The 17,184-nt window shown below is 40.7% G+C and overlaps 1 protein-coding gene across 2 annotated transcripts in view; it reads left to right on the forward strand.

The window, feature by feature from the left end:
* Window positions 1–13,239, forward strand: part of DICER1 (dicer 1, ribonuclease III) — a 67,263-nt gene extending 54,024 nt beyond the window's left edge. For both annotated transcript variants that reach the window (XM_060165143.1, XM_060165223.1), the window contains exons 25-30: window positions 1,944–2,829; window positions 4,812–5,080; window positions 7,571–7,733; window positions 7,825–7,900; window positions 8,253–8,885; window positions 9,369–13,239. In XM_060165143.1, the coding sequence (XP_060021126.1) occupies window positions 1,944–2,829; window positions 4,812–5,080; window positions 7,571–7,733; window positions 7,825–7,900; window positions 8,253–8,418 (1,560 nt within the window). In that variant the 3' untranslated portion in view covers window positions 8,419–8,885; window positions 9,369–13,239. The remainder of the gene's footprint in view (window positions 1–1,943; window positions 2,830–4,811; window positions 5,081–7,570; window positions 7,734–7,824; window positions 7,901–8,252; window positions 8,886–9,368) is intronic.
* The last annotated feature ends 3,945 nt before the right edge of the window (window positions 13,240–17,184 follow it).

The following is a 17,184-nucleotide window of genomic DNA, read 5'->3' on the forward strand; positions in this document are numbered from 1 at the left end:
GAAGTTATTTTCCTTAACATTTCAAATGACCTGGCACTTTGGTTCTTAGAATACATTAAATACTGTTTATATTTTCATTTAATAATTTCTGCTTCTTGAAATGGACCATTATATGATATTGGAAAGCATATGCTGGATCCATTCCTGTTCTACCTGCCTCGCTCCTCAGCAGATAGGTTTAAGTGAAAGCTTTGCACACAGACGCCGAAGGTGGGAATAACGCAGGTGGAAAGTGAACTTGAACTGTAAAAGGAGTTTCATGCTGGTGGTTTTGCTTTTTATTTGTTTGTTTGTGTTTGTTTTTTTTGGGTTTTTTGGGGGGTTTTCTTTGAGAGCTTGAAATGCTCTTGGAAACCATTTAGTGAGGCAGACTCCCACTATTTTGCAGATAAAAAAACCCCAAAACCCAAAGGCATTAATGAACTTTGCCCAAGATTACACAGCTTATTTGTTGATAAAACCCAGCCCTTGTTGTGAGTTTTGCCAGTGTCTGGTTATGATAGCATCTTACTAAAGATATATAAGGATTTTTTAAAATTAAAAATATTATTTAGTCTTTATTTATTTATTTTTTTAGTTGCAATTTGGCCTTTGTTTCCTAAGGACCAGCTAGTCAAAAACATCTCACGTTACCTTGGGAAAGTGTAATTTTTATTAGGTAATAGTCCCTAGAGGTGTCCACCGTTTCAGGTTTTTTTTTTTTTTTTGGTTTTCTTCCTTATTCTTGAAAAAAATTTGTAAACTTTTTAATTAAAATATACAGACAGATAGTTGTAGGTATATGGATGGCTTGGCTCATTGCACTTATTTCTTTTCAAACAAATGCACTGTTTGTATCTCTTTTGAGTCTGGCTTAAAATGAGAATATTTGCAGCATTTAAAAAAATGGTTGACAAAGTTTGAAAACCTTTTTATCAGAATACTCTGCAAAGTTGTCACTATTGAAATTGAAGCACACCCTCATTGAAGCACTCCCTCCCGCCTTTCCCCCCCAAGTAGTCTTGTTTATTTATTTATTTTTTTATTGAACAACAGAAATTTGGTATCTTTCTAGCATTGCAAAAAAGTTACATCATTACTGAATCCTGGCCCATTATTAAGGTTGTCATTCACAAATAAGCTTTTGCCAAAGAAATTGGAATTAGCAAAGATCTTCTGACAGAAATTGGATTGTTGTGTTTCATGTTAGTCTAAATTGTCTTCTATTTTTGTCAGTTATGCTATAATCTGTTACCCTGATTACTCTAGCTCACCGAAAGGGAAAAGCATAATTTCTCAAATTCATAGCTTAGTTCACAGTGATCACTTTTAGTTTCCAAGCAAAGTAGTTTAGTTTTACATTGTAGCGAATGAGCTTTGAAGTGGAAATAGGGACCAAAACTTTATTATGAAACCCCACTGTACATTTTTAATGTTGTAAAGAAAATAATTTTATCTGTTTACATATTATTCTCTTATTTAATTGCAAAGATAATGCTTTTTCTACATCTGGAATTTAATTTTATTAATTTGAAAATCTTTTAAAAAACATTTTAAAACTTTGTCAGCCAACTTGAAGCTCTCTGTGATCAGCATGTGAGAGCTTTCCTTGTGTCTCCTGCTACAGTTAGAATTCTTAGCTGAAGTTTTGCCTTGTGGAGCTTAATTTTAAACTTTATATCCATGTATAAAAAAATTATATCCTTGACTTAAAGCTTCATACTGGATAAAGGTCATTTTATAACTCAGAAAATGGACATTCAAAGAACGTGTTTTACTTTGTTTATATGATTAAATAACTTATTTTATGTTAATTGAAAACAAATGGCCATGATTTGAAAGTTGCCTTTTAGTATTTGTGGTTGTCATTTGAAATTATCCATAACCCTTGCTTTTATTGAGTCTCAAGCGCTTTTAAAAACAGCAGCTATGTCTCCCCTCCTTCCCCATTCTCCCTCTTGCAGACAAAAGACTGCATGTTGGCTAATGGCAAGCTGGACGATGACTTCGAAGAGGAGGAGGAGGGGGGGGGCCTGACGTGGGGGGCTCCGAAGGAGGACGCCGACGACGAGGAGGACTTCCTGGAGTACGACCAGGAGCACATCAAGTTCATAGACAGCATGCTGATGGGATCCGGAGCTTTTGTCAAGAAAATCTCGCTTTCTGCTTTTTCAGCCACTGATTCCGCCTATGAATGGAAAATGCCCAAAAAATCCTCCTTAGGTGGTATACCGTTTTCATCAGATTTTGAGGATTTTGACTATAGCTCTTGGGATGCAATGTGCTATCTGGATCCTAGCAAAGCTGTTGAAGAGGATGACTTTGTGGTGGGGTTCTGGAATCCATCAGAAGAAAACTGTGGTGTTGACACAGGGAAACAGTCCATTTCTTACGACCTGCACACCGAGCAGTGCATTGCTGACAAAAGCATAGCCGACTGTGTGGAAGCCCTGCTGGGCTGCTATTTAACCAGCTGTGGCGAGAGGGCTGCTCAGCTTTTCCTCTGTTCGCTGGGGCTGAAGGTGCTCCCGGTAATTAAGAGGACTGATCGGGAAAAGGCCATGTGCCCGACCAGGGAGAATTTCACCAGCCAACAAAAGAACCTTTCAGGGAGCCGCGCTGCCGCCTCTGGAGCTGGCCCCCGCTCCTCCGTGTTGAAAGACGTGGAGTATGGGTGTTTGGAGATCCCGCCGAGGTGCATGTTTGATCACCCAGATGCAGATAGGACACTGAGTCACCTTATCTCGGGGTTTGAAAATTTCGAAAAGAAAATCAACTACAGATTCAAGAATAAGGCTTACCTACTACAGGCTTTTACACACGCCTCCTACCACTACAACACTATCACTGGTAAGGAGCCCCAGACCAGAGCTCACTGCTCTGAAAATGAGACCTTGTGTTAATGGAGTTGTTCTGTAGAATAATGTAAAAAGAATAATCTATGCATGTACATTAGAGTTTAGTGTGCACGGTGGGGGGAGGAAGCACAAGAAAGTGAAAGCAGCCTTTCTTTTTGGGAGCATGTACTGTTCCTTACCTTTGACAGCTGGGAGCAGAGCTATCTTAGCTCCTCGTGTCTCTGTCATTGTTATGCAGCATAATTAGACAGGTTCGGGCCTTAGTATTTCGGTGTGTTTTTGCCATTTTATGCTCCCCCCCCCTTGTCCTTCTGATGCCCGGTCACTGCTGCTTTTGGTTCTTGAATAATTTATTCGTATATTCTGGATGTCTTTCCATATCTTTTTATTGTTCTTCCTGAACAGAAAGTCCCCTCCCTTTAAGGTCTTTTAAAATCTAAAGATGAACCGATTAAAAGAAACTCTTTCACAGGAAGGTTTCATTGCTCTGACTCTGCTGTCACCTTCTGCTTTGCGCTGTGCTCCGTGTTTTTTTTCCTCCTTTATTTAATAGGCTCCCAATCCATTCGATTAGAAGGGAGAATAGGCGCCTAAAACCAAGATCGGCTTCAGGTTTCGAAACAGCTAAAGTCTGTATTTTTTCTCTGTGTCAGAGTAATAAGCGCTTGAATTCAGAAAACCAAAGCCGAGTATAAAGTTTGTATAAGAAAAACAGTGTAGGTTAAGATGATCAGAAAAATGTAAAACCAAAAGTGAAAAATTATCTGACTCTGGACTAGAAAGGCTGGTGAAACTAAAACCTGTTTTTCTTTGTGGAGAAGAAACGAGGCCTCCTTTTCTACCATGCTGTACTGGCAGGAGCCTTGGGTTCTAGTCTGCCTCGGGCCCTGCTTCTGAGCTCATCGGCTGTGCGGGGGCAGCTCACTATCTCTGTTCCCGCCTCAGTTTCCACAATTGAACGGCTTCTTTTTTTTTTTTAATTTTTATTGCTTTACGATGCTGTATTACTTTCTACTGTACAGCAAAATGAATCAGCTATACACACACACACACACACACACACACACACACACACACACACACACACAAATGTGTGTATCTCCCCTCTCTTTTGGACTTCCTTCCCGTTTAGGTCACCACAGTGCATTGAGTAGAGTTCCCTGTGCTATGCAGTGTGTTCTCACTAGTTATCTATGTTTATATCAGTATCAATAGTGTATATGTGTCAGTCCCAATCTCCCAGTTCATCTCACCTGAACAGCTTCTTTTTAATCACTGCGAGATGATGGAGGTGTTGATCAGTGTCGATAACTTCTCACATTTTGACATCGATCATTTTTGCTTAAGGTCTTTGCTCGCCTCCACGACTCTCCTTTCTCAGCCTCTTGGTTTGTGTGAAATTCAACATTTTTCATTCAAGTTGAGAAGAAAACTGTCTTGTACTAACTGTCATCTTGTGTAGCAAATGTAACCCAGGAGTGGCGAGGCATGGTATCACTCCCACACTTTCCAGAGTGTGAGTGGACAGTGTGCAGGGGTGACAGCAGAGTGTGGGGCAGGACTATGTGCAGGGTCTGGCGTTCGTTGCTAGGTGACGATGTGTGATGGAGCCTTTAGAAAGGTGCCCCAGCACCTGCCTGGCCAGCACAGTGCCGAAGGAAAAGGGTTGAGTGATGATGATGTCACTTGGGAAATGCTTTTTTCTTAACGAGCATTAGTCTTTTGGCCACTTAAAAATTTTATGACCCCAATTTCTATGTAAGAAATATGCTTAATTTGTCATTAGAATTTAATTTCCAGAGGCTTCCGTATGATGTCAAATAATTTTGTCACTGAAGAATATATATGAAAACGAATCCCAATAAAAGTCTTTTCAGTGTGTCTGGGGGATCAGTTCTTTATCTGAGTTATTATTTGAAAATTGTGGAAACGTTTTTGCCGGAGCTCAGGGCTTCACTTTGGATCTTCCCTCAGATTGTTACCAGCGCTTAGAATTCCTGGGAGATGCAATTTTGGACTACCTCATAACCAAGCACCTTTATGAAGACCCACGGCAGCACTCCCCAGGGGTCCTGACTGACCTGCGCTCGGCTCTGGTCAACAACACCATCTTTGCATCATTGGCTGTGAAGTATGACTACCACAAGTACTTTAAAGCAGTTTCTCCTGAGCTCTTCCACGTCATCGATGATTTTGTGCAGTTTCAGCTCGAGAAGAATGAAATGCAAGGGATGGATTCTGAGGTTAGTGCCATTTTAAGATATGTTGAAGTCAGTGTTTAAAATAAGCCTTCCGACTAGGGTTCTCGACAGAGCTGTCTAGAGAGCCAGCCGAAGGCCAGGGTTGTGGTCCCCAGCACGCTCTGCGTTTTCCAGGGAGAAGTGAATGGGTTTCAGTCTTCAGGGGGAGGCCTTTTCAACTTGACCACTCATACTGTGGTCGTTCTGGCGAGGAGAGGGAGCCAGGGGGCTTTCAGCTGCTTCACCACCCCCAGTCCTTGATTCGGGCTCCAGGCGTTTAGGCACGCCAGAGAGGTGCAGCCCTCCCCCTGCCCCCAGAGAAGCTTTAACCTCAGTGAGAGCTCGGCGTGGCTGGTTCTGTCTTTCTTTCTGTTTAAAATAGGTCAGGAGTATTTGCTAATATCTCAGGTAAGCATCACAAATGTATATTCTGCTTCTACTTGAAATGGGAAAATCTCATTTAAAACCCAAACTTCTAAATTTTTAGGGACTGGAATTTGAGAGGTTTCTGCTGTAAGTTCAGCCAAAGGTTCTTTGGTGATGGAGCTAATTCTAATGTGTTTGTGAACTATTTTGAAATTTTGTAGGAAAGGATTTTGCTGAGATCTTTCCAATCTCCTCTAATCCTTCGCTAACATCCATCCACATACCTGGGTACCCAGGAGAGCACTTGCATTTCTTCTTCTCCTCATTCTGATTCCTTTGTTCTTCTTTCTGTAGATTTCTTATAAGTCATGGAATTCATTCATAACTCTGGTAGCCATTTTAATTACTCTTTCTTTAATTTGTACCTTCCTGTTTTTTAATCACACAAACCGTCGTTAGGGAGTAGTGCATTTCCTTGGCCTCCTGTGAGAGAAATGAAGAGCCTGGGTTTTGAGGTGTAGCCACGGGGCAGAAGGGTCAAGCATGTTGAACGGGATGGAGGATGTGCTGAAGGGGAATCAGTAGGCAGTGCCCTTCCTCTCCCCTTTCACCCTTGCACACTCTTCCAAGATTAATGGTCTGAGTTGGAGCACAGCTAGCGGTGAGACCAGGAATTAGAACCATCTCAGATATATTCAATATTATTTCTAGTCTCATTCTGTAGAAATATTTAAGCTTAGAAGTTGAGGAATTAGCTAAACCCAAAGTTCTCTTTTGATGACAGTTGGACATACTGGCTTTGTTAGTTTTTGTTCATTCTTTTCCTTCCCTTCATTTATATAAACATATGTATAGAAGTTACAAAAACTGATTGGGAATGTCATGGTCTGGCTTCTCTAACTTACTGTTTGATCTTAAGAAAGTCTCTCCACCTCTCTGGGCCCCAGTTTCCTCATTTGTAAAAGGAGAGAATTAAACTTGATAAGTTTAAAAATTCCCATCTACAACAGTAAGTATCTTATTTTTTCCGGTAGTCAGCATCTATTATATAGAACTTTGTGTGGCTAAACCATCCATTTAGAAATTACTATCCCCTCTTCTTTTTATTTCTCTTTCACAAGTAATGTGTGTGTATTTTAGAAAATACAAATAACCGAAATTAACATTTTGTGATGTCTTATTGCTAATGTACATAGACATAAAGTTATGTACGATATAAAATGAAATTATAGCATGCATAGTGTACCATACCCTATTCTTTTCACTTAATATATTGTGGATGACTTTTCCCGATCATTAATAATTGGGATTACAACTTTCAGTAGCTGCACGCTAGTGAGTATATGGCTATAATGTAATGTGTTTAAACGATCCTTTGCGACTGGGTGGTTAAGGTATTTTTTGTTAGGGTTTGTAATAAACGTGGATGTGGTAAATATACTTAAATATCCAGTTACCTCCTTAAGATGAATTCCTAGAGACAGAATTGCCACATCAAAGAATTACGAACTTTTAAAAGGCGTTTGATACGTATGTGAGTTTTTATTCTATTAATCTGAATACCTACTGTGTGTCAGGTTCTCTGTCATAGTGAACATTTATTAAGTGGTTTAATAAAAGGGGAGCTTGGAGGAAAATATCTTCCAAATAGAATTTCCCTGTCAAAGAAGTGGCAGTTTCCACTCCCCAAGGCAGCGTACACCCTTGCTTGCGCTGCCCCGATGAGTCTTCTGCCTGCCCCTTGCCAAGCCGCCAGGGGCTTGACCTGTTTCAGTGTGCAGTTCTGTGATTATGAGTGAAATATGAAAATTTTTTCCATCAATTTATTGCCTATTTCCAGTTTGTGTTAGGGTTGTTTTTGTTTTTATTTGGAAGTAATCTTTTTTCCTTTGTTGACAATGAATACTAAATAGGGAAGGGCTTTTTTTCTTTTTCTTTTTTTTTTTAAGGTAAGGTAACGTTTGTGAAGAACCTATTAACGGTGTAATTGGCATGTCATAAATGTTTGATGTTGTTACCCTTGTTAAAGATATAGTAAGAGTCATATCCAAGAAAAGGAACACATCTCTGTAGACTGCCTTTCAAAGCGGCCTTTTTGCTTACGAGTCACTTTTCTCCCTATAATAGCTTAGGAGATCTGAGGAGGATGAAGAGAAGGAAGAGGATATTGAAGTTCCAAAGGCCATGGGGGATATTTTCGAGTCGCTTGCTGGTGCCATTTACATGGATAGCGGGATGTCGCTGGAGATGGTTTGGCAGGTGTACTATCCTATGATGCGGCCGCTGATAGGTACAGTTGGCTCCCCTTCGAGAGAGGCAGAATCACAATTAAAAACAACTTCAAGGGTACTAATCACATTATTCTTTCATTTTGATTACAGAAAAATTTTCTGCAAATGTGCCCCGTTCCCCTGTGCGAGAATTGCTTGAAATGGAACCAGAAACCGCCAAATTTAGGTAAGCAAAAATATGTGTGGAAAACAGTTAAATTACTGAAAAACAAGGGGGAAGAGTTCTCGAAGATGCCATATACGAATGATTTTGAAAAATGTTTACCCTGGGACATGCTCTTGTGCAGTTGCTGTTTGTAGCCCGATTGACTTCGTTTTGTTTTGTAAAGTAACGCTGAGTGAGAGAAAGAGCTGCAGCCCTGTCTGTCGGTAGTATGTAGCAGTCATAACGCATGTTTCCTTCGTGTGGTGTCAGCTTGTATCGGGGACTCTCAGCCTGAGAGTACATACTTGGTGCTGACTGACTATAATAATAAATACTTCTGACTTCTAATTCAAGCTGTTTGGCTTTGTTACAGCCCGGCTGAGAGAACTTACGATGGCAAGGTCAGAGTCACCGTGGAAGTAGTAGGAAAGGGGAAATTCAAAGGTGTTGGCCGAAGTTACAGGATTGCCAAATCTGCAGCGGCAAGAAGAGCCCTACGAAGCCTCAAAGCTAATCAACCTCAGGTTCCCAACAGCTGAAACCCCTTTTTAAAATTAAAAAAAAAAAAAAAAGCAAAAAAAAGCAGAATTAAGGTGGAAAATATTTAAGTTGAAAAGGATGATTTAAAACTGATAGTGAGTGGAACGAATTGAAGGCAGAATTTAAAGTTTGTTTGATAACAAGATAGGTTACAGAATAAAACATTTAACACATGTATAAAAATTTTGGAACTAACTGTAGTTTTAGTTTTTTGCACAAACACAATCTTGTCTTCTTTCCTCACTTCTGCTTTGTTTAAATCACAAGAGTGCTTTACTGATGACATTTAGCAAGTGTTCAAAGAAATTATTGAGAGTTTTTGTTTTGTTTTGTTTCGTTTTAGTTTAATTCTGTCAGCTTTGCTTAGAGTTCGGAGGCCAAGGAGCTTAAACCTGGAATAGCCCCCAGGGTTCTGTTGAGAGCTCTCGACGCCCGACGGTGTGTGTGGCGGTGCCAGTCCCGCGTGGTCGATAAGCTGAGCAGAGCTGAGCAGAGCTGAGACAGCTGAGAGAGCTGAGCAGAGCTGAGCAGAGCTGAGTAGAGCTGAGCAGAGCTGAGCAGAGCTGAGAGAGCTGAGTAGAGCTGAGAGAGCTGAGAGAGCTGAGAGAGCTGAGTAGAGCTGAGAGAGCTGAGCAGAGCTGAGTAGAGCTGAGCAGAGCTGAGTAGAGCTGAGTAGAGCTGAGTAGAGCTGAGCAGAGCTGAGCAGAGCTGAGAGAGCTGAGTAGAGCTGAGCAGAGCTGAGTAGAGCTGAGTAGAGCTGAGCAGAGCTGAGAGAGCTGAGTAGAGCTGAGTAGAGCTGAGTAGAGCTGAGTAGAGCTGAGAGAGCTGAGTAGAGCTGAGCAGAGCTGAGAGAGCTGAGAGAGCTGAGCAGAGCTGAGTAGAGCTGAGTAGAGCTGAGTAGAGCTGAGAGAGCTGAGAGAGCTGAGAGAGCTGAGCAGAGCTGAGAGAGCTGAGAGAGCTGAGCAGAGCGATGCAGTTTGCGAGAGAAGTGTGCCAGTGTTGTCTTTCCACGTCAGAGCGCGTAAGGTGATGTTTCCTGGTCGCTGTTGCACTTAATAGTACGGGACAGATTTTTAATTAACATTGGCTGGCATGTTGGCAAATCACATTTTAGTTTTCTCATGCCATGTTGTCTTGCATAAAAGAGGTTCTTGCCTTAAGAGTAAAACCCTCATGGATATTCTTTCATTTCTGCTCTTTTTGGAACAAACTGTTTTACATTCCCTTCATTGTGTTTTTATGCATTAGACCTTGAGACAGCGTGATACTTACAACTCACTAGTATAGTTGTAATCTAACTTATGACGGGATTATATGAGAATTTCTGTCATATGTGTACTGAAGACATTTTCAAAACCAGAATAGGTAGTCTATGGAGTTTTTAAAATACCATCATAAAAATAATCGTTGGCTAAATACCCAATTTTACTGAAAACCTCCTGCTAGGTAGTTCCGCTGATGGAAATTGTTTGTGGCAAATAATTTTGCCCTGTAGGCTGTTGCTCTAACAAAATAAACTTTAGACATATCACACCTAAAATATGCTGCAGATTTTATAATGGATTGGTTACTTATTTAAAGAAGCAAAACAGAGCACCTTACCCTTAGTCTTCTCACATACATTTCTTACTGTACTTTTCAGAGTGTTGCATGCGTATTTCACCTACCAAAGCTGTGCTGTCAATGCCACGAAAGTTTAACGTTTGCGATAAACTGCCGTAATTTTGATACATCTGTGATTTAGGCCATTAGTTTAGACAAACTAGCTCATTGTTTCCATCTTTGGAAAAGGAAGAAAAAAGGCATTTTTAGGCATTTGCCTAAGTTTCTTTAATTAGACTTGTAGGCACTCTTCATTTAAATACCTCAGTTCTTTTGCATGCATTTTTTCCCCTGTTTGGTGCTATGTTTATGTATTATGCTTGAAATTTTAATTTTTTTTTTTTGCACTGTAACTATAATACCTCTTAATTTACCTTTTTAAAAGCTGTGGGTCAGTCTTGCACTCCCACCAACATACCAGTAGAGTTTTGCTGCAATTTGCCCCATTAATTATGCTTGAAATTCAAGAAGCTGAGCAGAGGCGTCTAAATAATTTCCAGCACATCATTGTGAACGTGATGCCTCATGCAATGCTGCATTTATGTTTTAAATTGCAGTTGAATACTGTACTTCTTGCTTTATCTGCACCACCTACCCCCGGAGAAACACCTCTGTGCGTGTGCACACGGAAAACTGTCAGCTCTGCTTTCTAAGGAGACCTGAGTGAAGGGGACGTTAAGCTTCTCTAGTGTGATTTGTTGTCTCCAATCTTAAACTTCAGTTGAGATCTAAATTATTAAATGAGCTTGAGAGCAAATCAGTTTGGGTGGACATGTTTTTAAAATATTTAATTCTGATTTGGAACCTTAGATTTCTATTTGTTTTTTTTAAGAAACCTCCATGTAAGATCTCCTGGCAATTTAAAACCAAGCAATTGTTGGATTATGTAACTGTAAATGTATACAATTGACAAGTAAGGCTGGATGTGAATTTCACTTTTGAGGGTGATTCGTGATAAAGTTGTATCACAGATCTCTTGATAATTTATAAACTACCTGATGCCAGGAGCTTAGGGCCTTGCATTGTGTCTAATGCACTAATCCCAGTGTTAAGGGATTCACTGGCCTCCTGGCACCAAAATCAGATTGTTTCACAGTTACAATTCCCGTGGGGAGAAAAATGCCTCAGTATATTTTGTAACCTTAAGACGAGTATTTTTTGTTAATACTAAAAAGTTCAGACTTGGATGAGATTAGGTCACACAGTCTCAGGGGTTCAAATTTCCTGCTACCATTCAAAATGTTTTTATCAACAGCAAACTTCAGCTATTGCTTTTTTTATTTTTTTGGTTGGAGGACAATAGCTGATTTTAATTGTGACTCACGCTTTGAAGCAGTCTGTGATCCCCTGGTTACTAAGTTAAAAAATAAAAACTATGAGTTAGACGTATGGAATGGTTATGAACGCTTTTGTGCTGCTGATTTTTAATGCTGTAAACTTTCCCCTAGTTTCGTTTATTGAAATGTTTCCCATCCATTAATTAAGGGAAAAAAATCACTCTTGTTGCTCCACTTTACCACCTTGTCTGTCATCCTTTTGTTCCTGTGATTGCCATGTGAGACTGAGTGTGATTTGGAAACCCCCCTGGTGTGGTTGTGCGGCCAGCACATGCGGGAAGGACTGGGCAGGCGCGTTTTGAAAAGCAACTGCAGAAATTCCTTACGATGATTGTGTGGAGGTTAGTTGGCATGAACCTTCATTGTAAATGTTTTTTGATTTTTTTTTTTTTATAATACACTTTCAGCAGTCCTGACTATGCTGCGTTTTGTAATAGCTTTTTTCCCCTCTGTTCTGTTCATGTAGCACAGATAAGCATTGCACTTGGTACCATGCTTTACCTCATTTCAAGGAAAATATGCTTAACTGAGAGGAAAAAATGTGGTTTGGCCTCGCTGCTGTTTTGATTTACCGAATTTGAAAAAGATAATTATAATGCCTGCAATGTGTCATATACTTGCACAACTTAAATAGGTCATTTTTGTCTGTGGCATTTTTACTGTTTGTGAAAGTATGACGAAGATTTGTTAACTGAACTCTTAATTATGTTTTAAAGATGTTTGTTACTTTTTTTTTCTTTTCTCTTTTACATTATGTGAAGTGATTAAATTTAGAATGACCTCTAACACTCCTGTAATTATCTTTTGAAATACTAATATTTTTCCTCTCTTAATAATAGCTTGCCCTCAGAAAGATTCAAATTGCCCTGTCTGAATAGTAAGAGACTGGAGGCTACTTTGGTTCTGTTGGTTCAGTTCATAAATACAATTATTCACCCAGCAGTCGGCTCTTTTAGTCATTACCTGACATCAGCCTGTGTAACTGCAGAGTGCAGAGACTAATCGAGACCCAGACCTACCACAGTTCAGTCTTAAGGCCCAGTTGATTTAAAACTTTCTGTCTTCCTCTGTTAGGGTGTCTAATCCTTTTACACAAAATTTAAGCCACCAAACGGAGACCTTGATGTCTTCATTTCAACTGCATCTGAAGTTCTCTTAGTGCCCCGAACCAGTTTGTGTTAGCTGCGGAATTGAAACTCATGTCTTGTTTATTACCTATATGGTTATTTTAATTACATTTAAATAGGTATATTTTTTCAACCACTGATTACTTTTCAGGAACTTAATTATTTCCAAATAAATTTCTTTATTTTATATTATACATGAGAAGTTTTTAAGATATGTTTAAGACCAAGAATATTGAAATGATTTTAAAAGTTGTTGGATTCGCCAGTAGCAATATCTAGGGAATTTGCATTGAGACTATTGTATTTTCCACTAGCAGTGAAAATGATCTTTTGAAGCTAACTTGTAAATATATTTTAATCGTTAATTGTTTTTTTTCTCTAGTCCATTTTTATTTGGACATCACCCACAATTTAAATTTTATAGATGCACTCAGAATTCACTGCAGCAGCAGGTTACATAGCAAAAACGCAAAGGTGAACAGGAAGTGAAATTTCTGGCTTTTCTGCTGTAAATAGAGTGAAGGAAAATGACTAAAATCAAGTAAAACTAACACATATATAATTTGATTGACAAAACAATATTTACCATCACATGCTGCAGCTGTTTTTAAGGAACATGATGTAATTCATTCGTACAGTAATCATGCTGCAGAAGTTCGCAGTCTGCACCTTATGGGTCACAATTACCTTTAGTCGTTTTTTTTTTGTAATAATTGTAGCCAAGTAAATCTCCAATAAAGTTATGGTCAGTTCACTTTGTGTCCTTTTGTCTTTTTCTTTTCTTGTTTTGATTCAGGTCAAGTTTAAATAGTTGTAGCAGAAATGTCTTTAAAGTGTTTTAATTCCATGGTCATCTGAAAACGCATACTTTAATATGATAAAACGTTGTTCACCAAGTTATGCTTCCCATCTACTGGTGGAGTTACCTACGAACAATTGCCTTGTTCTTTTTCTGATTTAAATAATACCAGTGTGTTTGCCTGAAATTCTGCCACATTGACTGATGTTTTCCAGGTCCTGGATTATCTGTGACACATTTGACACATTCCTTAAGGGAATTTGGTTATTCTGAAGTCAAGTGGACAGAATGTTCGGCTTCCAGGTTTTTAGGACCCACTTCCAATATAGTATTGGTTAAGAAAGAATTCCGTTATTTCAAGCTTTGACCTAACCTTTCTGTAACTCAGTAAACCAAGCACTAAAAGGAATGCCTTTGCCGTAGGAACAAGATGGTAAGTATAAGTTTCTTAGAATGAGAAAAAAAATTCAGTTTTCCTTTATAAGAGTTTAAATTAATCTCTTCCTTTCCCCTCACTCTGACTTCTCGAAACTGAAGGAGAAAAAAGTATACGTATTTTAATCCTGAGGAATTTGGTTGAGTTCTATGTACTTGCGTTCGTTGGTGTTACTGCCCAGAATTCACTGCGTGGTTCAGGCCAAGCCTGGGAGCCACAGCCCTTTCCCGCCGCCTCGCCCTCCCTTCCTGTGGCTGGAACAGGGAACACAGCCAGGCCAGGCCAGGCACATCAGCTTGCAGGTTGTGATGTGCATGAAAAGAGTCCAGATGGAAGTGAGCTTGTTTCTTTTTGTGGATCCGTTAGTGTGTAATGTAGGTATTGGATGGAATGGTGGGTGCTGGGTGCAGCCCGCTTAGGCGTGGACTGAGTTGTGATCCCCGCAGAGACACCAGGGACCAGGGAGTGCCCTCACGGTAGACGCGCGGCCAGGAGCGTTCCCGACCTGTGTGCAAGGCAATGTGGGAACAACTCGTAGATCTTTTTTATTTCTCTTTTTTCTTTTTGTGGTAAATTATACATAAAACTCACCACAGAGCCATTTTTAATTGTAGCGTTTAATGGCATTAGGTACATTCACATTGTTCTGCAACCATCACCACCATCTAGTTCCAGAACTTTTCTTCATCCCAAACTGAAACCCTGTCCTCGTTAAACGCTAACGCCCATCTGCTCCGTCCCCCAGTCCTGGTATCCACCATTCTGCTTTCTGTCTCTGAATTTGACTATTTTAGCTACTTACAGGTAAGTGGAATCAGACAGTGTTTGTCCCTTGGCGTCTGGCTTATTTGTTAGGGTCCAGCCGTGTTGTAGCGTGTGTCAGAATTTCCTTCCTCTCTAGGGCCGAGTAACCTTTCGTTGTATGTATAATATCTAGACCACATTTTGTTTATCCGTTCATGTGCAGATGGGCGTTGGGTTGCTTTCACTTTTTGGCTGTTGTGAATATTGCTGCCGTGAACGTTGAATCCCTGTTTGAATCCCTGCTTTCGTTTCTTTAGCGTATGTATCCAGGAATGGAATTGTAGATCACAGGGTAAATTCTCTGATTTTTTGAGAAGCTTCCCTACTGTTTTCACAGCGTTGCACCATTTTACATTCTCGCCACCAGTGCACAAGGATCCCAGTTTCTCTCCACATCCTCACCAGCTCTTTATTTTTATTTTGGATAATAGCTCTCCTGGTGGGTGTGAGCTGGTATCTTATTGGAGTTTTGTGCTCATTGGCCCGGTGTACGTCTTTGTAGAAATAACTCTTCAAGTCCTTTGCCCATTTTTGAGTTGGGTTGTTTTTTGTTGTTGAGTTTTAAGGAGTTCTTTATATATTTTGGATATTAAACCTTTATCAAGTTCGTGATTTACAAATACATTTTTCCATTCTGTGGGTTGCCTTTTTACTCCCTTGAGAATTCTGTCTTGAGGAATTCTGAATTGCAAGACACGTTGGCCTCAAGGATTTCAAATAAGGGCTCTCGGACCTATACTAACTAAGATTTATTGAACGGGTACGAGGTGCCTGATCTGTCCTAAATGTTTTACACATTTTACGCCATTTACTCCTCACCACGATTACAGAAATGGTAGCCTTTGGCGGGAAGTAGAGTGTAGTGCATCACACTGAGAACTGGGGTCACAGCGTCTGGCTTCCGGCACGGTGCAACTTCAGGCAAGTTGTTAAGCCACCCTTAGCCCCACGTCCTTGCCTTTACAATGAGGGAGAGTCATTTGGCTTCAGTGAGGGTTCGTGTAAAACGCTGGGCTCAGGGCCCCACACATCCTAAGCCCATAATGAACGCTCATTGTTACTATAATCCCCATTTTACAGATGGGAAAAACGCCTAGAGAAGGGAAGTAACTTGCCTGAGGTCCCAGCAAGTCAGGGCTGGCCCTTGAACACCCATCTGCCTAAATCAAAAGGAGTGTTTAACCGTCATTCAACAATTCCCTAATTTACGTGGCTCCTTTAAGATAAAGGTGAAATTAAAACATGTGAATGTATGTGTGTGTGTGTGTCATAGATTTTTCACGTTGAGAAGAAAACCAGATGGTGACTCATAACGAACATGGGCGGCAATTGTGGGATTTGTTTCTTTGTTTGGTATGTAACCCTAGTAGCTCTTGAGGAGAAGATTCATGGTCTTTGTTAGAGAGCCCGAGTTAAAACCTACCATTACTCTGTTACCCAACTCACATTAGTCTGAAAAACTAGGGATGTGCCCAGCGGCTGTTTAAGGGCTGTGCGTGAGGCCAGTAGTCTTGGTAAGAGAAGCCATTGGTTCCCCGTTTTAAATAACACTCTTCCTGGTCCAACAAGAAATAAGCGTTTATTTTAACCTCTCTGCTTTTTTCCCTCCTGCTTTTGCATTCACTGTATTTTGAAAAGAAAGGAAAGCCCTTTTACCTCAGTAAAGCCACTCCCGTTATGCTGTAAGGTGCCATTATAACAGGACCAAAATGAGTGAGTGAAGTTGGGCTGCAGTCCAAAGTGTGTGTTCTTTGCATGCACGCGTACACACACGCGTGCATGCACACGCACACACACACACACACACACACACACACACACACACACAGCCTTGCAGCAGAAGTGTGGCCCATGATGGCGTTTATGCCGTGCAAAGTGAAGGGGATGTTCCCTGATCTTGGTGACCTCCTCCCAGTTTTCCGTGGTTGTGGGACCGGGTGTGGTGGTTGGTGTGTGCACAGCCTCGAATCTGTAACTAGGAAGTTACCAGGTGATGAAGCAGCACCCGAGTGCTATTGGTGTCTTGAAATGTTTTTCTAACATTTTTAGGGAATAATTTTTGATGAGCCTCTTACTAGTGCTGAGTGTTGCCTGGGTTTTTTGTTCTGAACATTGCCTCTCACTTGTAACACTCCCTACCCACCCCACTTTCCTATCAGTGCCTAAATCTGCCTTTGAGATGGAGACTTGAGTAGATTCCAGGGATGTTCATAGATGTGATATGGCAAAAAAAAAAGGTTCCATGGTTCGCTAAGTTTGGGCATTTATGGGTTAAACATAGTTGAACAGGATTCTTTGCGGGGCTTCTCAGGTCCTTTATTATGCTGAAGTGCCTTGGGCCTGAGAGAGCGCTGCATTTCCCAAACTTATTAGACCACAGACCCCTTCCCAGTCGATCTTAGGTACCAGCATCCTGAGCAACACACTTGAAGACGTGCCCTGCCAAGCCCAGTGCCGAGTGCCCTCTATCTGCAGGTGTTAATGGTCCTTCAAGAGGTAAGGGCAGGCTCAGGAGAGGGTTGAGGGTGGAGGCAGCAGAGAAGAGAGTGGGGAGAATCCCCGCTTTGCACAATGTCTTCACCGAGGGGAATGGGACCTGGGTCCTCCTGACTATTGTGTCATAGTCTGGGGTGAAGAGTGGGTCTTTTGGTCCATCGGAC

Source organism: Lagenorhynchus albirostris, chromosome 1 (assembly GCF_949774975.1).
Source record: "Lagenorhynchus albirostris chromosome 1, mLagAlb1.1, whole genome shotgun sequence".
Classification (NCBI taxonomy): Eukaryota; Metazoa; Chordata; class Mammalia; order Artiodactyla; family Delphinidae; genus Lagenorhynchus; species Lagenorhynchus albirostris.